Source organism: Tachysurus vachellii, chromosome 19 (assembly GCF_030014155.1).
Source record: "Tachysurus vachellii isolate PV-2020 chromosome 19, HZAU_Pvac_v1, whole genome shotgun sequence".
NCBI classification, from domain to species: domain Eukaryota; kingdom Metazoa; phylum Chordata; class Actinopteri; order Siluriformes; family Bagridae; genus Tachysurus; species Tachysurus vachellii.
In genome coordinates, this window is record NC_083478.1 from 19267967 (window position 1) to 19293194 (window position 25228).

At 38.5% G+C, this 25228-nt stretch overlaps 1 protein-coding gene and 1 long non-coding RNA gene across 2 annotated transcripts in view; one reads left to right on the forward strand and one right to left on the reverse strand.

Annotated features, from left to right (window-relative positions):
* The window catches only part of LOC132861815 (sex comb on midleg-like protein 2), a 30849-nt gene extending 7283 nt beyond the window's left edge, over positions 1 to 23566 (reverse strand). The window contains exons 1-8 of the mRNA XM_060893386.1: positions 23459 to 23566; positions 13727 to 13829; positions 12872 to 12943; positions 12200 to 12276; positions 11355 to 11589; positions 11184 to 11272; positions 10811 to 11054; positions 302 to 615 (exon numbers count right to left, since the gene is read on the reverse strand). Of these exons, the coding sequence (XP_060749369.1) occupies positions 302 to 615; positions 10811 to 11054; positions 11184 to 11272; positions 11355 to 11589; positions 12200 to 12276; positions 12872 to 12943; positions 13727 to 13757 (1062 nt within the window). The 5' untranslated portion in view covers positions 13758 to 13829; positions 23459 to 23566. The remainder of the gene's footprint in view (positions 1 to 301; positions 616 to 10810; positions 11055 to 11183; positions 11273 to 11354; positions 11590 to 12199; positions 12277 to 12871; positions 12944 to 13726; positions 13830 to 23458) is intronic.
* Positions 4644 to 21533, forward strand: LOC132861817 (uncharacterized). Its single transcript, XR_009649973.1, has 4 exons — positions 4644 to 4945; positions 5878 to 5910; positions 19213 to 19357; positions 19456 to 21533. It is a non-coding gene; the product is annotated as an uncharacterized LOC132861817 (long non-coding RNA).
* Positions 23567 to 25228: the final 1662 nt, after the last annotated feature.

Here is a 25228-nt window from a genome sequence, read left to right on the forward strand (position 1 = left end):
TAAAACAAATGTGGGTGACAACACAAGCATAAAACAAGTGTTTCCTCTTTACAGTCATAACCAAGATGTTCACATTCTATGTAACTATAAATGTCAAAAAAAACAAAACCATAGCATTTCATCATTTCCTGAATTAAAAACTGTCAGCAAACTGCAGTGATAAAAGAGGAATAAAATACTGTAGGACATCCTGTCACTGAAAAAATAATCAAAAGCAGTAACACCACCACCACCACATTGTGGATTATTTTCCTATAACAGAATGCCCCGCTGCATTAAACCTCCACCCTCTGTTATATACCTTGCTGCCTGGTTTGGGTCCTCTTTTCTTGTATAGGCGGGGCATGAGCTGTGGGGCAGATTCGGGCACTGTTGTGGTACTCATGTGAGCCCCTGGACTCTGAATATCAGACGATGCAGCCAGGGCCTTGAGCAGGGCGATGGTCTCACTTTTGGGTCGCCGGCCCCTCACGCCCTTCCTCACGGGCAGCGGGGGCAGCGGTGTGGGCAGGCGGTATGATGACTGCATGGAGCGTCTCGTTTGCTTGGACGGCGACGATGAAAAGGAGGACGAAGCGGATGAAGAAGGTGCAGACAGCGGCTTGGGCAGGGTGACTGTAAAAGAAACAAGACTCTTTAGAAGAGATTAGTTTAAAAGTCTGGTTAGAATGTGAAAAGGTTTTATCGCTAAGTTCATGTGTTGTTTTCGACTGTTAAACTGAGAAATTGTCTACTCCTTTAACCAGTTTGAATGCTCCAGGACACACAGAAAAATGTGGACACGAATGAGATTTCAGTCATTTATTTACAGCAATTACTCACCAGTAACCAAACCTAAAAGTCTGAATGTACCACAACAAGCAGAGTTTTGTCTCTTGTTAGCTGTTGTGCAGAACGTGAGCTGAGAAAGTGCCTTCTTTAGCTAAAAGTTTGTGGTTAGCACGACATCCTTTAATAATTTACATGTCGGACATGATGGGTTAAAGATGTTGCTTATTTCGTGACATCACTAAAGGAGTTCACAAGAAACGCTCCACCGGTTCATGTCTGCGTTAAACAGAAAAATGTGAATTTAACAGTTGGATGACAAGAAAAAACCTATCATTTTGTTATACTTAAAAATAGAATAATGGAAAATTAGGTTTAAGAGCCAAAAAAGAAATGCCACACTACATGTTAAATCCTGTGACTACAGAGTGAATCCATACAGGTGAGATCGTGACAACCGATTTGTACTCCGCGGGTTAATTGGTACGTACGGAAAACCGACGATCTGTTCAGAATTAGGAACATGAGGGTTTGTGGAAATGCTGACGAAGAAAATAAAGTGCAGAACAAAGCTCCTGCTAGGACGGCACGCAGCGAAGATGGGCGAAACGACAAAAACAGCACATCCCGATAGGTGAGGAGGTTTCATGATACATGCAGTGTGTAACAGTAAATAATTTACCAAACAAACTCCAGGCAAAAACAGACACATTGCACTAAATTGGTAAAAATTAAGAAATTAGTTTGTTCCCTGACGTTACAAAAATACAGAAAAAGGAAAAGAAATATACAAAATAAATATTTGCACTTAAAAAAAAATAATAATAATGCTTTTGTTCTGTTCTGTTTTGTTAGCAATTATCAAAAAGAAAAAAATTTGAAGGCAAACATGACATGTTACTTTAGAAAGAGAATCAGGATCGCTTTCCTTAGGCTGTTTAACACACCTAACTCGCTAATCTAACCATTTATCATCCATCTATTCATTTTCTCTACCACAGGGGACATGGAGCCTTTCCCAAGAGACCCATGGGCACCATGGACATCTCCCACACACACACACACACACACACACACACACACGACTAGCTAATAATAATTTGGTCTGGCTGGATAATAAAAAATGTACATCTATATAATCTGAATCAACCACAGCAGAGTGTGTGCCAGAGTGTGTGTGTGTGTGCCTTTTTTTTTTTAAAATAACTTGTTTGACTGCAGAGATGAGAACGGCACTAGGAATAGGGAAACACTCAAGCAACTAATGATGACAAATAGGGGACTAATGAAGACGAAGAGTGAATGAAGGAAGGAAATGAGGAAATCACAGCAGTGAAGCTGTTGTCTGTGCGTGAGTGAAAAATCCAAGGCAAGCGCGTCCGCATAAAGGTCACAATATGCTAAATACACTGAACAGACAAAAGAACACAGACAACCCAGTAAAGCTGGCTATATGTGTGTGTGGGCATGTGCTGAAGTGTGTGTGTGTGTGCGCGCACCCTAAATAACTCTTGTATGACTAAATTGGAGGGCAGTGTGAGTGAGCGAGATTAAAAAGAGGGGAAAAGCCAGGAACGATCTGCCAAAGTTCCCTTGGTGCTGCTGGGGTGACATATGGGAATGATCACCGGTCCGCTGCTTCATTTCCCCATGACCCTTTTCCCTCAGGGAGGGGGGAGAAACGACTGTGTGTGCCGTGTAGTGAATCTGTGGCCTGGCCACGACAGCTGTGTGTGTGTGTGTGCGTGTATGTGTGTGTGTAATGAAACAAACAAAATAATTTGAAAATGATGAAGGCAAGACTAGAGAAAGGGATAAAAGATGGGGTGAAAGAAAAGAAAAAAAAAACAGCACACAGAGTTGGAGTAATAAACGAACACCCGTGATAAATGAACAAACCGCAATAATAAATGAAACGTTAAAAAACAAAAATCTAATCAATGGGGTAAGTCAAATGAAAACCATAAACATAAAGTAAAAGGGAATTGAAACCCCCCAAAAAAAAGAAATCTGGACATATGATAAGCACTGAAAGATTCACATCAAACAAGATTTACAACCAACAAATGCAAAATAATATTAAATAATATCAAATAATAAGAATATTACTATTAATAATAACTACAACAATGTTTTCATTTGACTCGCACCGTACATGTGGCTTAGAGCAGCGGGCGCTCTGCAAAATTACAAAATAAATAAATCATGGATTTACATATTAATACCATTTAACCAGTTAAAGGCTTTTATCTTCTCTTTCTAAAAGGGAATCACTCGGTTGTGCTCTTAAAGCTTAGAGATTCGCCATTTCTACGCTACACAATATTTATCATGAGATAAAGGGGATCTAACAAACCGGTCAAAAAATAAATAAATAAATAAATAAATAAAAAATAAAATCTAAAGAAAATTTTTATTTTCTAGATGTTTTAACTGAAATTACGCCAAAAATAATTTACAAATCAGTTAGAAAAATGTACGGGTCAAATCAGCTGCTTCTACACAATACTCTCTCACTCACTCACTCATTTTCTACCGCTTATCCGAACTACCTCGGGTCACGGGGAGCCTGTGCCTATCTCAGGCGTCATCGGGCATCAAGGCAGGATACACCCTGGACGGAGTGCCAACCCATCGCAGGGCACACACACACACACACACACACTCTCATTCACTCACGCAATCACACACTAGGGACAATTTTTCCAGAGATGCCAATCAACCTACCATGCATGTCTTTGGACCGGGGGAGGAAACCGGAGTACCCGGAGGAAACCCCCGAGGCTCGGAGAGAACATGCAAACTCCACACACACAAGGCGGAGGCGGGAATCGAACCCCCAACCCTGGAGGTGTGAGGCGAACGTGCTAACCACTAAACTACCGTGCCCCCCCTTCTACACAATAATCTGAAAAAAAAAAATTGTAATGAGAACAATATTATATCATATTTCCTATATTGTATTATGGTTTATTTATTGAAGCTGTTAAAGTGATTAACGAATGAAATCAAAGGTTTCACACTAGATATTAAGAGATATTAGATACTTTTTTTTTATAATATTATCAAAACTCTTACGATTTTTGCTTGTTTATAAATGGTTGAGAAACAAATGGTTTACCTCAAATAACCAAATTATTCTTATAGCTAAAATAAATAAATAAATAAATAAAGATTATTCATAGCCTGCATGTAGCATTGAACACTATACAGCTCTCGCTAATGAAAGATGAGCTTAAATTCTTGAAGTTCAAAAATGGTGTTTCCACGTCTGAGGTAAGTCAAACGCAGAACGTCCTCATGTCTTAATCTCCACTTAAAGGTGGAGATGCAGCGGCAATTTAGTCCTTCTTTCTGTCCAGCTCTTCCTCCCTCATCCGTACACATCATGTTCATCTCTTCGTAGATCTTTAACTAACACTCTTCTGTTACCCCACACGATTGTGGCGTTGCATTCTGGGACTCCGAGTCTAACCTTTGCACCAAAGTCTTCGTCTACTTCTAAGAAGGACCACTGGGAAATGGTGTCTGTGGGGAAAAAAGCTTTTTCTCTCTGTTTTAAATTACATCAGAAATGTGTTTTGTTTTTTTAATAAAAAGGTAGAGTCGTTTTCCTTTAAATGTGTTATGATGAATTTCGCATGCAAATGAAAAACCAAACAAAAAAAAAAAACAGTAACACAAAAAAGGTACCAAAAGGGGATGGAACCAGATTACTGCCTTAATATCTGCAGATAACACTCACTCACTCACACTCACACACACACACACACACACACACACAATTTCTCTCACACACCCACTTTCTCTCTCTCTCTCTCTCACACACACACACCGTCCGTTTCAGCAGAAAATGAGAAAATGAAACAAAAGCTATGGAGACTCACCGTAGAGACACGCGCCAAAAACAACAGGTTTAAACCGGAACCGCGCTGCACGTGACAACAAAGACGACGTCGGTCCCACCTGGACCAAATGAATTACTTGTAATGGCCATCGGCCAACCTTCCGGTATCCGTACAGTGTATAGATAGAGATAGAGAGAGAGAGAGAGAGAGAGAGAGAGAGAGGGAGGCGCGAGCGGTGGAGTCTGAAGGAATGATAACAGAGCGCGTGGGCGGCAAGGTGCAGAGGCGGGAAATCCGTGAGCGGCGCGCGCAGGTGCCTGATATCTGAGGTAAAAAGCCCTGTTGCTAACGGATTAGCCTTTAACAACAAAACCGAACTTTCTTTCATTCACTCCGGTAAATATCCTGCGTATTTATCACATTTAATACAGTAACACAGTACAATTATTTATAACGTATAAAGATAGTGTGTGTTTTTGTCTATATTTAATGTGTTAATTCAATTAAGTACAATTAGATAAATCTTGATCTTGTATTTGTATAAAACTATATGAAATAGATTATAAAACGTGTAATATATATTACAATAATATTGATAAACATATATTTAATAATTTTTTTTTAATCATATTTTACTGATACATCTTTCATAACTTTTGAAAAATAAAACACGTATAAAACGGTTTAAAAATATATAGGACTTATTTAAATATATTAAAGAGACTTTATATAGACTATAAAAACTAAATTAATCTTATAAAAGTTCATTCAGCTATATAAGCTCAATTTATGTCTAGTAATAAATAAATAATATATGGTCCGAATGTTTCACATCAGTTCATATCCTCATGATGAACATAAATATTAACAAATATAAATATTATAGTCGAGTAACAACATGATGATGTGGGTTATTTTCTCCCTGAAGCTACATTAACATTATGGTATTTCCCCTATCTTGTGTTTCTAAAGTACACTTCAGATATTTTACTTTACTTTTACTAATTTAACTTTACGATGGCCCTGATGGTGGCGTAACATTTAGAGGGTTATGAACAGAACATCAGGGTTAATGTTTCTTGACTGTGATTGTTGAAGCTAACTAACACGAGACAGTCTGTAACTTTCGGAAGAATACTGGAATAAAAAAAGAGAGTTGATGTTAAATGGATGAAAATATTTAAAGTAAATACAGAAAGATATAAAATTTTATTCAACTAATGACAAACATTAAAGCTATTGTTTGTTTTTTTTTCTTCAGAATATTGCAGTTTCATGCAAATCCACCTTTCAGGTAAGCAAAAAAAAAAAGATCTCCTTTGTTTAACGAACAACTTTTCAGATAAATTCTTAAACGGCCCAATCCAAACAGTTAAACAGTAAATACGGCAATATATTGCTTTTTCTGTTCCGACAATGATAATAGCAATGAAACCATCTGGTAGTGATTCCTGATATTTATCCTTCTACTTTATTTTCATAAACTAAAGCACCTAAAAGTTAGCTTTGTTTCCGGGCCACTGTTTTTGGCACGGTGTCGTCCGATAACGATCCTTGGTGTCATACTGGTGCTATTTCTATTAAACACAAATTTGAATGAATCCCTAACAGAAGTTTACAATTTTTTGCTGAAACATAAATACAAGCAACTTTTAATACAATTAAAAGCCTGTGTTTTTCCCCTCTGCAAAATTCCAGTCAAGGCCAAACAGCTTTCACGAAAGCTGGAGTTTCTCCTCTTCGTCTGTGTCAAAGCAGACCGTAAAACGGTGCTTAATGTGAGTTACAGCTGTAGTGATGTGCTTCAGCACCGTCTGTACACTCATTCACTGAGGAGACTCGTATATCCTGTCAAACACACGTCCCCTCCTTCTCGTCCTCTTGAGCTTTTTTCCACCTCTCTCTTTACTTCACTGTTTGATATTCCTCAATTTGCAGTTCCTTTTTTCCCTTCCTCTGCACTTTTAGAGACACACAGACTCTCTCTTTCTCTAAAATCAGATTTGACATTTTGTACTATACATTATTGAAAACTATATGCTTTACTAAGCAGAAAAAATGGAGAAAACTGCACTCATATACATACAACAAAACATGTGACAATGGTCAGTGGAAACCAGAATCATCACCCCAGTGGGGGATGGATTCAAAATCATGCAAAAAAAATCAAAGTAAAATTTAAATTACATGCTGGTTTAACCTGCATGAATTTCATCACAGCAACTTAAAGTAAGTTAGTAGTGTATATGGCCCCCACTTGCTCGTATGCACACAGATGGCAGATGGTGTCCTGGGGGATCTCCTTCCAGAGCTCCTGGACAGAATGTGTTCTCAGAGGCTCTCAATTGATTCAAGTCTGTGGAACGTGAGTGTCAGTCAGTGGCATCAATTCCTTTGTCATCCAGAAACCAGAAGCCTACACACTCTGGTCACATGAGGCGCAGTTTGACCAGTGTAAGGTTTGACAGTGGCTCTGAGGATTTCATAATAATAAGGGGAGCATTGACTAGCACATGGAGGTCTGTGGGTGATCCTCCAAGGATATTCCTATACAGACCATCACTGACCCTCTGCCAAACAGGTCATTCTGGATGCTGCCAGTTCTGGTGCTCTCTGGCAAATGCCGATCAAGCTGCATGGTGCTGGGCCTTGAGCACAGGTCACACTAGAGACTGCTTCTGACAGTGGCCAGAAACATGCAACACTGCTGGATGTCATTTTGAAGGGCTTTGGCAGTGCTTTTCCTGTTCCTGCTTGCACAAAGGGGCAGATACCAATCTGCTGCTGGGTTGTCACCCTTCTATGGCCCTGTCCAGCTCTCCTGGTGTAATGGCCCATATTCTGGTATCTCTTCCATGCTCTTGAAACTGTGCTGGGGACACACCACAGCACTTTTTAATGTGCACATCAAGATGTGTCATCCTGGAGGAGCTGGACTACCTGGGCAACCTGACTATGTTATAGGTACTGCATCATACTTGTGACTTTTTGGGTTGTCCTTGCTGTTGCCTCCCCAGTGTACCTGTTGTCACTTTCATTTGCACCAAAGAACTGGACAGATTGACATCCCTGAAGTTTAACTGAATTGGTGATACACTGTGATGATCGTGTTCCCTTATTTTATATATACACCAATAAATATAAGCTCATTATAGACAAAAGGTTAAGAAGTCATCCACATCAGTTTCTGTCTCATCATCTGAGGTAAAATCAGTCATTGTTTGAAGAAGAACCACATCATCATCATCATCATCTTTTCAGGCAACTTTTCTTTCTTTACACCAACATGTGGAAATAACTTTCAATACAGTCATTTATTTAGAAATGTCTGCTAAATGATGTAAAAATTGTGTCCACTAAAAAGTCCCCTATTTTAGACAACTCTTGAACTATTTATCCTCTCAGGGATCTGAGTCTTTTGAAAGCCTTGGATCTTCTATTGGCTCCTCTGCTTTGGTTTTGTAATGTTTTATTTCTCTTTTGGATTTATCCAAAAATGACCAACACTGGTTGTGTTTTTACTGCGGTATATAACTAAAGGTGACTCCTTTCTTCAAACTTTATGCAGATAAAGAACCTGAGTATGATTACAAACTAATCAGTTTAGCTTATGTTCCCTCAGATGCAGTATGTAAATATCCTCCAACTTGACCATCTGTGAGTAAATCGCACATGGCATATACAGAAAATATGTTCATGTTTTACTTGCAGAAAACCTACATTTTGGACAAAACATGTTTTTTTTTTGTCCAGAATTGCATCATAGCAACATCTGACTGGTTTTTCATAGACTGCCTTAGATATACAAACAAATGACAGATTATACACAGATGTTGCCCTATAAAGCTCTCAGCACATGTTATACACACACGTGAACACGCAATCAAATTACACAGTTAAACACAGTATCGATGAATGGCTGATGTGACACAGAGCAAAAGATTCTCCTGCTCTGTTTGGAAAATTTGGTAAAAGCCAAGCTAAAAAAATGCACAGAAACAACCACAATAACCACAGCTACCATAATCCATCATAATAATCGTCTTAGGATGCTTAGCCCGTGTAATTAAACCATTTCCATTATAAGTGGAAAGCCGGTAAAGCGAACACACTGAATGGAAAAAAGCAGAGATCGCTGCCAGAGTTGCTATGTCAACACAAATGACTGACAGCTGAGAACCCGACCAGGCTGTTACTGCTTTTTCTTATTTTTTTTTTTAAGCTCAATGGAGCTACTTTTTCAATTAACTTCCATTATGTTATAGAATCTTATCTAAAGTTTAATACATATGAGCTGAGACGTCAAATCCATCTTAATTCTCACTCAGATGAACAAAAGTGAAAACTAAATGCAAGGATTTGACATCCACAGGGAATGTTGTCATAGTTACCTATATTTGATTAGGAATTAAAGCAAATACGCAAGATGTAGGGTAGGTTTCGGGAACACAGTTTGCAGTTAGCACATCCAGAAATATGAACTGAAGGCCTGACTATAGACCAAGGAAAAAAGTAACAAGCAAGACAATAACATTTGACTTACTGATGTTCACACTACTATTAACATCACCAGCAACCGTGTTTAGCAACTCGAGAGAAGAAAGTGAGATTTCACTTGCATGTTGAGTCAGTGGACAGAAATCACACTTCCTATATTTGTATATTTGGTTCTCACTGATGTCCTTTTATGTGGCTTTACGCACGTTTAGATTTCCCTCCTCCCACTGTGCCTCAGAAATAACAACGTATAAACCTTAATTATTTTCCTTAGCATTATTTCATGTTAAACTGCATCCTGATATCAGTGGAGACGTAATAATGTCAAATGAACTCTTAGCTTTCTGCTTTAACGTAACATTTTTTGTTCGTATATGAAACACTCCCCAACGAAAAAGAAAATAAAACTGGATTCTTGTTTACTTCTTGTTTACTTTGTAGGCATTTTTTATCACATCTATAGCAAACTTTGTTTCTCTACTCCAGGGCTTCTGAGACCGCTCGGATGGAGGGCTAACTGTGAATTTAATGTGATAATATGACCAAAACGTCTGGGTTCTTAGAAAATACAACCTGCTAGAAACTTTCTCCACTTGTGGCTGTTTTATTGCTGTCCAGATGTCAGAGGCATTTTTTTCTGGTTACTGTGTCTTTAAGGCTGCTTCATGTGAACGAGCTATGTGCCGAATGGACCATTGTCTCGTGAGTGACACACAGTATAAACCGCACATGGAGGACTTTGTAGATAAATAATGGCACCCTTAATATGCTTGTCACATAGTGAAACTCAAAGACAGGAAAAGTTACCAGCTCCACTAGAAATGAACATATAAATTAAGGCTGAATTAGAAAGGATTAACTATTACTTACGAGCTGTTCGTTAGTTATCGGGTCGACTCTAGCTGGAACTTCCTCGTCCTTTGACTTAGCCTAGCCCTGTACTGTTCTTTATGTAAATCACTGTATTATGGCTGCTGTTTCTTTTGATGTGAATAGAGTTACGCTGCCTCCTAGTGGTTCTGCAATTGCTTGAATTATTATTTTAAATCTATAAGAACAGTCCTATAATTGCTTCAATTCAAATCACAGCTACATTATCATTTTAAAATGTGTATCCAAAAAAAATAACACTCTGAACAGATTTAATATTTATGTACATTTCCAGTGGGAAAGTCTCCAGGATGTTGGCGTTTACAGTTTCCATGTGACGTAACTTTTTTGCCTATTTCTTGTCTTACTAAATTGAAGAGCAAGGAAAGACAAACTATCGAAGGAATGACTGTTATCAGATGTGATATCATAAGGATAACTTGTCTCAGAGACATTCTACAAAATTAACTGTAAACTGATAAAAATCATGATAATTCTGTCATTGGCAAATTTATAAATTTGTAACCGTTTGGAAGATTGATGTGGTTTAAGAGGAATAAAAAAGGTCACGGTGGAATGTAGCCATATCTACACTTTGCATGAGGGTGTTGATTATTTTCCTATAACAGCATGACTAGCATCAAGCTACAAGTGGTACTTAATCAACAATCATGTAAAAGATGGATGTAGACCGGCTGTGGATCTGGGAGGAACAGTCCCAAAGGTCATATGTAACATCTGTGCTAACATTTTAACACACAATTCAGTCATGACCCAGAAGAACAAGTCTAAGCTACAGAATGCTGATGATCAGATTTTCTACTCACTGCTGTTCCCAGGCGGCTGAAGGCTGTGTTTGGTAACTGCGCACCAGCCCACAGGAAAGATGTCTCTAGAGTCGTAACGGCACCAGTAATCGAACGCGCCTCTCCATCCATCAAACATCACAAACACCTCTTCACCTCTGACCTCACCGATGGTGGCAGGGCAGATGAGGTATGGGTTCTTCTTGTCCACTGCTTCTAGCTTCATGCCTGGTTTGAAACTATTCTGAGACGGCCTCAGAGGTTCCTGACCGAAAAGATATGCGCAAACAATATTGATACAAATGTCCTTCGTTTTTTTTATAAAAACAACATGCCCTTGAAATGCTATAATAAACATAAAGATATACCAACAACAAAGATTAAAAAAATTCACCTTTTTGAACGCAGACGCTGGTGCCATTTCTGCCCCATTCAGTGTCCTCAATAAAAACATGGGCCATGATGAGGCGTTCATCCGGAACCCTGGAGAGAAAGATAGATATGTAGAGTTAAGTAAGTTTGTATCATGCATTCTAAATGAAAAGCCGAATGGATGGGGGCTTACCCAATGGGGGCTGTAGCATGTCTCCGTTCTTCTCACACGTTCCTATGGGCTGAATATCCGAGGAGTCGACCAGCCTCCAGAAGTCATTGGTGTTGTCGCTGCCGTCCAGGCGAAGGCGGAGCCTGATTCCCGTTATGCCCATCACTGTGGCGATGCAGACGGAGGTGGAGTTACGAGGGTCGCGAGCTTCCAGCTTCATCCCAGCCTTAAAGTCGTTTGATGGAGGGATGCGTGACTGCAAAAGAGATGGATTAAAAGAACCTTTGTTGTTCACATGCATAGGCAATGTTTTCAAAGTAATTCTGTCCAATCCTGCATGCTACAGAAAGAATTCAGTCCTATCTGTTTACTCCTGAAGGAATTCCAACCAATCCAGTTCTCCCAATGCTTCTGGAGGAATTCTGACAAATCCTGTGTGCTTTTGAAGTAATTCTGACCAATACTGCCTGCTCCTACATGAACTCTGACTAATTACACCCATATCCTAAGGGAATTCTGACCAAATCTTGTCTGTAACTTGAAAGATTTGGACCAATCCAACCCTTTCCTAAAGTGTTTCCGACAAATCCCGACTGCTCCCAAAAGAAATCTGACTGTCACATCTGAAGCTTGACCAGTCCGTCTCCTTGTGGAAGGACTTCTGACCAGTATCTCCTGCTCCCACAATTAAAGGTTGTACACAAAATTAAAATGCCACTCATTCTGCTGGCTTACTCGCTCGTGCTCTCCTGAAGCCATTTTTGAGAAGAGCAGCGCGTGTTCAGCTGCTCTGACAGTGTGTGAGGAAACTAATACGACTAATACGCCTGAGACAGTCTGCTGTTTGAACCGCTTTTATTTCTCACCTGTTTGAAGCAGCTTGGAGGAGCTGGTAACGATGATGTCTCCTTCAGATACTCTTCCCATGAGAATGACTCTGGTGCTAAACAGAGAGAGAGAGATCACAACTCTGTTTACTGAGTCAATTGGACACAGAGGGCTGACAATGAAAATTCAAAAGATGTATGTGTAATCATCTGACTCTAGTGGTGCCATTTCTCAAAAAAAAAACAAAAAAAAAAAACAGCTAAATGGTTTTTTGATTGATGTTACATCTGTTCTACAGCATAGACTACACCAAAATTCCATTCACCGTATCATAAAACAACAGCATTCCTGCATCTTAAAACAGCTTTCCATAAATAAATGACTCATGCACAGGAACACATCAACTGTACATAAAGGTTCTTTGACGCAACACAATCAAACTATTCCACATTATGCATTCTCTTTTTTTTTACATGTCAGTGTATATTGTTTAGTCTGTATCTTTATGTATGAGGAAAAAAAACATTACTAACAGCAACTATATGAAGTACTTTTCCATTACAGAGAGATTTTCTAAATTGCTCCAGGCACCAGCTGAACTCAGAGTGACTTATGCATGAACTGCAGTTCAACTAGCACCTGAGGTGGATTCGAAATCACTCTTTGTAATTGTTACAAAAACCTAATCATCAGTAAGTGAAGTGTTTCACCTTTCACCGGTGCAGGTCCTGTGGTGACAGGAGTACTCCTGCCTGCCTTCTCCTTCTTACTCTCCTTCTGGTCTAAAGGACAAAAAAAACCAAACGAAACATCAATGAGACGTTAATGCATAAAAAGCACTTGATCCAGTTAGTATGAACGTCTAAAGGTGGAGGGTTGGTAATGTAACATACTAGTTATCTGGCATTTCTGCGAAGAAAAGAACTCCATTTATTACAGTGGAAAAGATTCTAATTACAAGTTAATAATAGGAAAAAAATTAGGCCTGCTATTAGAAATCCAGATCTAGTTTTACTACAATAAAAATGTATTGATGCTGCAATTTATTGCCATTCCATAATTAGTTTCATATTTATGTCAATATCATATGGGGTAAATATTGTCTCATGGACGCTGTATCTCATAGCACAGCTTGTGTGCATCATCTCAGAACCAGATGCAGCAGTGAGAAGGAATTCGTGTTTAAAAACCGCAAAAAATTAAAACGTTTAGATCTAGTTTTAGTGATCTAGTGATCGAACCGATTATTTTGTCCACCCTGGAACATCAGGGCTACTAGATTTTTAAAATGTGAAAATGTATATTTTAAATACATGAAATATATATTAAATCCCAAAATTTGTATTTATTTCCTGAACACAGTACCATCATAGCTCGGATTTAATCAGCTGAGATATACAGGTGTGAGATGTAAAGCCGCGTGATGTGTTTACATTTACACTTACAGCATTTGACGCCCTTTTCCAGGGCGACGTACATAAGTGCTTAAATCTCCATCATTGGATACATTAATACTGCTTCACTAGGTTACATACACGTTTAAATGTCAGTGTTTGTGGTTTCACCTCTCAGCGCTGTCCTGCCCATGCTGCTCATTGGCTACTGCAGCTCCACAACACTGCTACACAAAACATACACATATACACACACTGTGTGTATGTCCTGGACCTGCGAGAGAGAGAGTGAGAGTGAGAGAGAGAGTGAGAGTGAGAGAGAATCTCGATCAGGTGACAGAACAGTAAACCCAGTAGTTCCTGTCAGTTGTACATGGATGTCTGTCAGCTTCCTCTTTTCACACCTGAACATGAACGTGAAAGCTCAGACAAATCTTGTTCTTTGATGCTTAATACACATGAGAGCATTTTGTTTACTTCCACATGAGCTGCTGAAGCAATTTGCCTGCGAGCCACGTGAGCGGCCCGCGGTTCAGCACTGGGAAACCTCCGAGATGCTCGGATAAATCTGCGCTTTGTTAGAGTGCTCGTTTGCATGTTTTTTTAAAATGGAAAGCATCGCATCGTGTGGCCACTCAAGCTATTATAATGTGTAGAGTAGAGGTGGAATGATCACTTAAACAGACAGAGAGAAAAAAAATATCTTTTTTACTTCAAAAGTTGGTGGAAGCAGCATCTCGACAGATAAGCATGGTTTACAGAATTATTCCAAAATTAACCTACGAATAAATATTTAGCCTTCAACACATCAACTGATTTATATGTTAGAGATCTGATCACCAGGACAGTATAAAATGAACTCTTTACCCTTTCACTACAGACATGAAATGAAAATCGACTTATTCACACAAACATGAGCTGAAGAAATGTTTGTGTTATGTTTGGGACTGGAAATGTCTTCACGGGAAGAGACTAAACGTCTTTCTTTTGCTCAGATTGGTTTACTTTTATGTATCTTATATTTTACCTGTTGTATTTTATATTTTAATACATTTTTGTGTCAACTGAAAGTGCTTGAGTTAGAAAAAATATACAAAGTAGTTTTGAAAAAGACCATTAATGGATGGGAATCTGTTTGTAGTCAAGGTTTCAGTATCAGAAAAGTCAATTCAGCATGCGGGTGCTCATGGAGAAAAGTCAGAACGAAGTCAACAACGTTTTTGTATATGGCTTTAAGTGAGAGTTCATTTGTATGCTTTAAAGTGTAAAGTAGGAGGTTTTGAACTGCTGAATTCCCGAGTTACCGGTTGCCATGAACTCTGCGTCATTATGAACTTGACCGATGAAGCTGAGGATGAAGAACTCGAGTCACAATACACACACCGTGCTGACATTTTCACTTCTGGGTTTTTTTGCCCAGTGCTTAAGGAGCAGAAGCAGATCACAGACAGTTTGGGTTTAAATGGGAAAACAGATAGTGATATTTGCAGAGCAGCTGAAACAGAGTGGATGCTGATGCTGCATTTTTTCTTAACGTTGATGATTGATGATATTGTGTTGTTAACTCTACATTGTGTCGGCATAATGCCTGAAGAAATATCAGAATCATCAGGTCTGCTCGCTATTCGGAAAGTGTGTGTGTGTCTGTGTAAGTGTGTGGAATGCCGACAGCCCTAAAGCCTTCTTTAGATAATAAGCTTAGAAGCTCCAATACGATTTGTAAAGTGAGTGCTTTTCACATTTCCAGCTGCATCCTTCAGTAGTTCCCTCAGGAGAATCGTACACAGACTATCAGAACGGCTTCCAAGGAGATCCCTTTTAAGACCATTCCTCCAGGATTATGGAGTTTTTTCTTATTTTTGCAGCCAAAATTGCTTGACTTTTTTGCAGCAGCAGCAGCAAACAAACATCACACAAACTCACAGAAAAGCTTACCATCTCAACAATGATACATGTTATATAACAACATATATCAGATAATTATTAGTGTAAGATAAAGTAAGTGCATGTCACTGTAAAACCGCCATTACTAAGGAAACAATAAATAAAAATATCGAATTGATATTGAAGAATCATAATACTGTATAATATACTATAATAATTGTTTCATATTGTTGTGGTAGATTCTATTTCAAACATCATCACAACCCCAGTGTCCCATTCAGAACAGAGAAAAAGCTCAAGATACTCCAGAAACTCAATTATTAAAACTTAATTCTTTCCTTTCACTTTTTTTCACAAAAGCCTTTTCTTTCCACAAACCGGTGCACCCATATACTTATGTGCGCGCACACACGTACACTCATATACCCATGTGCACACACACACTCATGCATGCACACATATACTCGTGCACACACAAACACACACACACATGCATATACACATATACTCATGCAGTCATACTCATACACCCACATATCTACACACATATAGAAATATATATATATAACATACACATATATAAACTTATGATACACACACACACACACAGAGACACATGCCAGTAAACCACAAAATTCTCATGGGCTCACTTTCATGTGTTTAGCTATTCCCCAGTGTGCTGTTCACACAGGTTTAGCAGTAAAGGTTAACGCTAAAGTTACCTTCATACAGTCTGATCACGAAATCTAAAAGTCTGAAATCTTTTAAACTGTGGAACTTTGCCCACACTGTACTCCGTCGTTCCCATGGAAACGATAATGTATTTCGCACGAGTGCATTAACGTAAACCCATGGTTGATGCCTTGTAGCTGAGACCAGCATCATGTCCTGTGTTGTAGACAATTTCTCAACACCTTCTGAGCAACATGTCTAATATAATACAAAGCAATTACAAAGAAACCATCCTTTTTTCTGCACCGTTTAAATCCCATGCTCACTATCGACCATCCCGCTTCACTGTTTCCACCTTCATTTAAATTTACATTTACAGCATTTGTCAGACGCCCTTATCCGGAGCGACGTACATAAGTGCTTAAATCTCTAACATTGAATCCATTATCCATATCCATTGAATACATTATCCATCCAGACATTATCCTTCATCCATCCCTGTTGTCCTTGTTGCCAAGGTGAAATGAGGATTCCTCTGACTAAGGGGTGTGTATGCGTGTGTCTGTCTGAAGGGTTGTGTAAATGTGTATGTGTGTGTGTGTGGGGGAAAAAGAAATAAAAACAACCAACTTTAAAGGCATTCCAGCTCCACCTCCTCCCCCAGACCTCATCTCACACTCCCCAACACTACACAAGCTACACACACCACCATGTCTCAATATACTCCGTTTACTGTGCACTGCCTCGGAAACTTCCAGAATATTTCAAAATCTGGTCAGAAATCTGGAAAATCCTACACACAGATGAAGCGGGGAGGCGATACGATGTACACAAGATGCTCAAGGTTAGTGTAGTAACAGTGTAATAGCGAAGTACACTGAAGTCCAGGAACACTGATTTTTAGCTCGAAACTGACTTGTTACTTGTACATGTAACCATAAATGGATAAAAAGTATGACATGGTCTGATAGATAAAACTTCTTGAAGGTTGGAAAACTTCCATAATGTACGAGGAATATGTCACTTCTTGGTGGCAACAGTAAGAATGCGTCTGTCTGTGTCTGATTATTTGTCCTTTAACACCATCTGAGATAGAGAAATAGAGAGTGAGACCCAAGGAGAGCGAGAGTAAAGTTAATAAAGTACTCTCCACTCTATAGTACACTCTATACATTAACCTACACTGCTCTCTACACTACAGTCTGCTCTGTACAATCTGCACTATCTACAATCTAAACTACTCTCTACACTACACACTACTTTCTACACTACACTCTATTCTATACAATCTACACTCTACTCTCTACACTACACTCTACACTACACACTACTCTCTACACTACACACTACTATCTACACTACACACTACTCTCTACACTCTACACACTACACTCTACTTTCTACACTGCACTCTATTCTATACAATCTACACAACTCTCTACACTACACTCTACTCTCTACACTACACACTACTCTCTACACTACACACTACTCTCTACACTACACACTACTCTCTACACTACACACTACTCTCTACACTACACACTACTCTCTACACTACACACTACTCTCTACACTACACTCTATTCTATACAATCTACACAACTCTCTACACTACAATCTACTCTCTACACTACACTCTACTCTCTACACTACACTCTATTCTCTACACTACACTCTACACTACACTCTATTCTCTACACTACACTCTACTCTCTACACTACACTATTCTCTACACTACACTCTATTCTCTACACTACACACTACTCTCTACACTACACTCTATTCTATACAATCTGCACTACTCTGTACAATCTACACAACTCTCTATACCACACTTTACTCTCTCCATTACTGTACTCAAATTCATATTCCCTACATCATGCTATCATTACATTCTTCTGGAGATGTGTTTCCTCTACGCTACCACGTCACTACATTGTCAGTGTAAATAAGGTGTGTCTCTGCGCGACTGGTCAGTCTTTTATCCTCACGCTTTTGTCTTCTCTTATTGTGAGCTTGACCTCAGAATGCTTTCTGGATCTCTGTCGTCTATCTGTCTGTGTATCCTTGCAGTTCTATGTGATATACGCTGTTTGTTTGCTTTGTGGTAACACAGGTTTCTGTTCTGCCCTAAAAAATATGTTCAGACTTTTAATGGCTGTCGCATATTGTATTAACCATGACGTCCAATATTAGCAGCATCTGCCTCCTTTACTCCTAGAATAAATGCTTAAAAAAAGCATTTGTATAAGCATTTGTATAACAAGTACAAAACCCTGGACAAAGTGCTGTCCATCTTACAGAAATCCTGCATCACCCAAGATGACCAGAACTGCAGGAAGTCTCATATCCCTGAAATATGGTCCTTTTTTTTGTTTTTGTTTTTTTTCGTGGAGGAGAGATGATTAATTACTAAAATAAATCATTCCTCATGGATAGAGTAAGTTGCAATGGCATGTTTTTCAGTCTGGTGAACAGACTTCTGGGATGCCTGCAGGAAGAAGGTCACACGAGAGACTTTAAACTGGTCCAAAATGAGAAGAGGACAGATGTCCCTATCATGCTGTCCAAAAGGGACAGACGTTAACCGGGTGGTCCAAAAGCTGCAGCGAAACGGCTGCCAAGCAGAACCGCCACAGTGCAGAGTGTCCAGGATGATGATCACTGGTCTGGCTGGTGGATTCTGATTGGTCAGAAAGTGTCACAGGCAGCAAATAAGTCAGAATGTCAGTAACAGCAGGGACTGTTTAGATTATTTGATTTAATTCGTTATTATGGGAAAAAATAGATGCACGGCAGAAGGAAAGTTTACCGCCACTGGTGAGGTGTTTTAGCCGAAAACAAGAATTGCGTTTTCATTAACATCACACATCCATTTAAGACGGAATTGCTTGACACGAATTCAGGCAGTGGATTTAATTTTGGCAGCTAAAAGTGTTAAATCATTCAGGAACTCAATTATCACTGCACTAAAACTGCAAACTGTTAGACTCACTGTATTTATAGTCATACCCTCATACTTATAGTGTACTTGTACAATTTATAAATGACCGAATCCTTCCGAAGGCTCACATGCTCATCTGATGTCTGTCTGCAGGCGTGACGTATGGACGGGTCTGCAGTCAGCTGGAGGAAGCGCAGCTCTACCTTCTCTCACCTGAGCACATAAGAGCAGAGAGATTCAGTGCCAGGATATAAAGCCAGAGACAGGACGAATAACAGAATCAGCTCTCAGTAATGAGGTAGGAAGTGTTAGAGAGAAAACAGCAAATAGAAAATATTTATTCATGTTATTACTTACATCAAATCAGATATGACCAACCTCGTTTTCTTTCTTCAGAATGTTTTTTATGGTCATACTCTAAAAAGGAAGTGCAGCCTTCTCTCTCCTGAAGACTTCCACATGGTGGAAAACCTTCTGGTTGTTGCAAATCTCTGACACCAGAGACTCCAACTGTGAAAGTGTCTCCTGTCTGTGACCCAGCTATCAGCACTGCTGCTACAGGAAACGAATCAACTTCTGACTAATCCCACGTGAGACCAGAAGCAGTACAGCTTCGAACAGAGATGAAGATGAAGACCAGGCTGATGCTGTTACCACCTTCATCACACTGAGTACACAGTTGTACATGTAAATAATACAGAAGGCGCCAAGGTACAAGGGCCACGTGCTTCCTACTGCTGCTTCGGAGGAGTGAGCGTGTGCCTGTGTGTGCCTGTGTGTGCCTGTGTGTGCCTGTGTGTGTGTGTTACTGGATGCAGGACGTGGCTAGAGGGGGACGCATTCCTGAACTTCTGAATTCCACACACAATCAACGACTCTTTTCTGTCTAACTGTGCAACATACCTTTCTCTCTCTCTCTCTCTCTCTCTCTCTCTCTCTCTCTCTCACACACACATCTCTTCTTACACTACTGTTTAAATGTGTCTGCATTTCAATCCTATTTTAAATCTATATATTTATATCTAAAAGACAAAATGCCGAGCGTAAACGAGGATGTGACTCCACAGGAGGTCATTAAAATAACCAGCTAACGAGAAGAGCTTATTGAAAGCAGCAGGAGACCTGGTTGGATCGTCTCTCTAACTAGAGCTATGCTTCCTGCGCCTGGAAAACCTTCACCAGTTCACAGGCAGCAGATTTACATTGCAGTTGAAGATCTAAAGGTTTACCGATGTTCACCTCTACACACACATGATGGTGAACGCTGTATAACATCGACACTGCTGAGGAAGGAGGAAGGCGGCAATTCATTCAAAATGTTCACTTCTATCATAATATCTGCAAAAAATAAATATAGCAACATGCAGGGAAATCTCTATACATCTAATAAGTCGATCTCAAATCTGAGCTCTAATATGTTAACGTTTCCATAGTAACAGCTCATTCATGGGGAAATAATGACAGTGAAGGAGTCTCCAGTATCAGTGCTCTCTGATATTTATCTGACCCAGCCAAATATCTGACTTATCCTCACTTTTATTCTGAGCCAATCTGTGACTCATTCTCATTTTTATTCAGACTCGATCTTTAACTCAGCCTTACTTTTATTTAGAGTCAATCTCTGAGTCTAACCCACTTTACCTCCGTTGTCTTCTGAAATAAATGTCCGGCTGTGTTCTGAATCCTCTATAAGGACATTGTTCTGACGGTTTTGTCACCTGAATTTGTGAGAGTTCTTAACAAATAAGAAAGTATGATCATATAAACCCAATTCTATCATCTTTATGCTGGTTACCTGTTAAGTTTAGAATTGATTACAAACTGCTGCTACTCACACACAAGGCTCTTAATGGTTTAGCTCCCATGTATCTAACTAGTCTTCTAACACGCTACAATCCTTCACGCTCTGTGAGATCACAAAATTCAGGACTTCTGGTAGTTCCCAGAATAACTAAGTCTACTAAAGGTGATAGAGCGTTTTCTTATACACTATTTTCCTGATAGTGTTCGTTGCTCAGACACACTTTCTAAGTTTAAATGTAGATTAAAAACATCTCTTTAGTCAGGCGTACACATATACATAATACTTCCCATAATATTGTGCTCTAGTACATCAGACCAAACGCACATTATCATCTAGTGCTTGCTAATATTATGAACAGCAGCTATGTTAATTCCTCTCCACTGCTTCTCTCTTCTCTTCTACTCATCCCGAGGCATCCAGAACTTGTACCAGCTCCGATTGTCTTCCGCGCCATGAAGATTCTGGACCTCCACTGAGATGAGGCCGACTCTGTGAGGATCCTGAGACATCTAGAGATGTTCCAGTTCCAGTTAGACTCTGCTGTACAAAAGAGGAGCTCCAACTCCATGTGGTCCTTAAGGACAACAGTCTCCTCATCAATACAACATTTGTCAGACTGTATATTTATAATCACACCCTACAGTGTCACCCATATGAGGATGGGTTCCGCTTTGAGTCTGGTTCCTCTCAAGGTACAAATAAACTTTAATTAAACTGAATTGAATTTGATCCTTTTTCCTCTTTTTTTGAGAAAGTAAATCGTCCAAGTTCAATTCACAAAAGAGAGAGAGAGAGAGAGAGAGAGAGAGAGGATACAGGAAGATACACAAAAAACATTGTGTTATTAAAAAGGTCATATTGTCCACAGATGGACGGAGATGAATAATACAGCACAGGAAGTGTGATAATAACTTTTGAAAATAGACCGGCCCGAATAAGAAGCGGCTTAATAAGAACGTCGCTCTCATTTATTACAAGCCTTCTAAAATATTCATAACATTGTCTTTTGTAATAATAGTGAGCTCTTTATCTGCAGAATGATCCGAGAGAGAGAGTGAGAAAGAGAGAGAATGAATTTAAGAGTGCTAAAAATATAGATTTATAAATCCTGATTAATTAATTCCATAATACACTTTTCTCAGAGTATCACCAATAAAATAAATTTCCAAAAATGATCAAAAGCTACCGTCATTTCCTGTTTATTAATGCTCCGAAAACCACCAACAAACAAGCACTAAAAAAAAAAAAACATCTCATGAGATTCATCTGGACTCTAGACTCTGGGACTGTGAGGAAATCTGATTAATGTCTTATATATACACTATACTGGGTTTTAGGGAACGTCTTCGAACATCATGAAACATTACTGCCGTGCTGCTAGCCGAGGCCGTGCAATTCACATCACAACACGATGCTTACTTTATACACCAGATAAATGATTGATACAAATGTTAAAATGATCGCTTGTATTATTACTATTGTTATTAAATGTTAAGTGAGAGAGAGAGAGTGAAAGAGAGAGTGAAAGAGAGAGAGAGAGAGAGAAGGAAACAGAGAGAAAGAGAGAGAGAGAGTGACAGAAACAGAGAGAAAGAGAGACAAGACAGAGACAAGCAGAGAGAGAGACAGAGAGAGAGACAGAAAGAAAGAGACAGAAAGAGAGAGAGACAGAAACAGAGAGAGAGACAGAAATAGAGAGAGACAGAAATAGAGACAAGACAGAGACAGAAGCAGAGAGAGAGAGAGACATAAAGAGAGACAGAAAGAAAGAGACAGAAACAGAGAGAGAGCGACAGAAAGCGAGACAGACAGAAACAGAGAGAGAGACAGAAATAGAGAGAGACAGAGGGAGAGAGTGTGAGAGAGATACTAATAATAATTAGTAATATCAGTATATTTTTTATTTTATTGGCATTAAGTCATTAAAAAATATAAAATGTATGACATTTTTGTATTAGAAACTAAACAACGATAAACAACCCTTTTTACTGCTATTATTGTAATGATTATTTTATTATCCTCTTATTATATTCTGAAAAAGAACCAGATGAATCGCACACATTCTAACACAATATATATATATAAATATATATGTGTGTGTGTGTGTGTGTGTGTGTGTGTGTGTGTTATTGTCGTTATTAGTTACTCTGCTTAGTAGCTTCCGTGGCTTACGTTCTAGTTTTATTTTATAAAGTCTACACAGTAAACATGTAAAACTTTGCTGTAATAAAAAGACGTGTACGTCATTCGGCCTGGTTAGTGACGACTCGGGTAAAGTCACGTCATCACACATCAACAACAAATTAACACGTCGTCCAGCCGAAAGCTGGGTGAAACTGCGTCCACACGTGCGCACACAGCGCTTATTACCGCTTTATGAAGGTTAATAACGGGCGTAGACGCCCATCAGCGGCTCCCACTTTGGAAATAAGATGAGAAATACATCGCTACGAAGGGGGGAAAGTGTTTACACTGAAGATCTCCTGTAAAAAAAACCTCCACACACACCAGGATCCGATCCCCCCTCACACACACACACACACTGGGGCTTCACACGGACAGCTGACTCACAGGAAACACAAAGCGGACACCTACCTGGGCGAATTTGTCGAAATTCAAGCAGATCTCAGTACTTTTAGCAAGACCTAGCCGCCATATTTCGATAACCTCTGTGCGCATGCGCCCGAGCAGTGTTACGTTGTGGACTTTCCACTGAAAGCGCCGCTACAGCGCTGTTTCTCCCACCCGTATTTCGGCAAGCCCCGCCCCCACTGTGCGCTGATTGGCTGCTGCTTTAGTCTTACAGGCTTACATCGCAATAACTAATAGCAGTGACAACATTTACTGTGATGAAATCTCAATGTACACACTCACACACTCACACACACACACTCACACACTCACACACATCATATGAGAATCTGAGTTTGTTTCTAAATTTATTTGTATATTATATAGTATATATTCATTCTTTAGACTTTTTTTTGTTATTTGTTGTTTTTTGTTCTTCTTTGTATACTTTTGTCTGTATAATATTCATTTGCTTGTTGATTTATAAACTCATTAGTTGCAGAAACGAGTGTATTTTATTTTAAACAATTATATATTGCTTTATTCTTGAATCTTTCTATTTTTACTTTATTTGTTTGTTTGTTTGTTGGTTTTTTTATATTTATTTTAATTCCTCTGTTATAACTTACATTTAAACAGCTTTATTTATTAAAATGTTTACTCCTTTTTTTGTAGTCCACGTGTAAACTGATATGCTTTTTTAATCAAAAGATTTATTATTTATTGTATATTTTAATTTAATTAATTGGACACCCATCAAGCATAAAACAAAGCTGAAACCTACCATGGTTAATGTGTTGATATATTATTTCTTTATTGAAGCACCTGTTCTTATTTTATGTTTCTTTTAGACATGAAACTCGTTAATTAGTTCCTAAATATTTAATTTCACAAAATATGATAAATGCTTGTTTGTGACTGTACCTAAGATCACCACACGGTGGCGCTAATACCTTGTAAAATAATGGAAATGAAGAAGATGGAGTCCATCTTTGAGAGCACTCGCTTTTAAAAGCTAAAACTATTTATTGTGTGGGAGAGAAAAAAAATCATTGAACTGCTATGAATTCGCATGTTATGCTAAGATGTCAGGTTTTTTTTCATATTTGTGAGTTATGTTATGATATCAACATCATGTTAATAAGAATATGTCAATTCAGCCATGTTTTTCCAGCAGTAGGTGTGTTGTGTAAAATTCAAAATAAAACCCAGAGACATGATCAATAATTAGAAAGACATTAGAACCCAAATAAAATTTAAATAAAGTCTAGTATTTAGTTTTGACTTTTCGTTGTTGTTGTTTCATTTATAATCCTTTAACTAACTTAAATAACAGTACTTTTTCATGGTTTGTAGTCATATAACGAATGTATTCATGATTATAGATTAGTTAATCAGGTTTTATCATAATTAACTTTGTGAGGTTATTGTGGATTATTTGCAATGCAGATATTCAATCGAACATTATTTATATGTCCCAATATAATATAGATATATAATAATAATAATTATATATATATATATATATATATATATATATATATATATATATATATATATAATATAATATAATATAATATAATATAATATAATATAATATAATACACAGATAGATAGATAGATAGATAGATAGATAGATAGATAGATAGGTATTTAATATATACTTAAAGATGATGTTGATGGTGAAGGTTATGTTATTATTATTATTAGTAGTAGTAGTAGTAGTATCATCATTTGATCATTCATTATCATCATCATCATAATAATAATAATAACAATAAAACAACAACAATA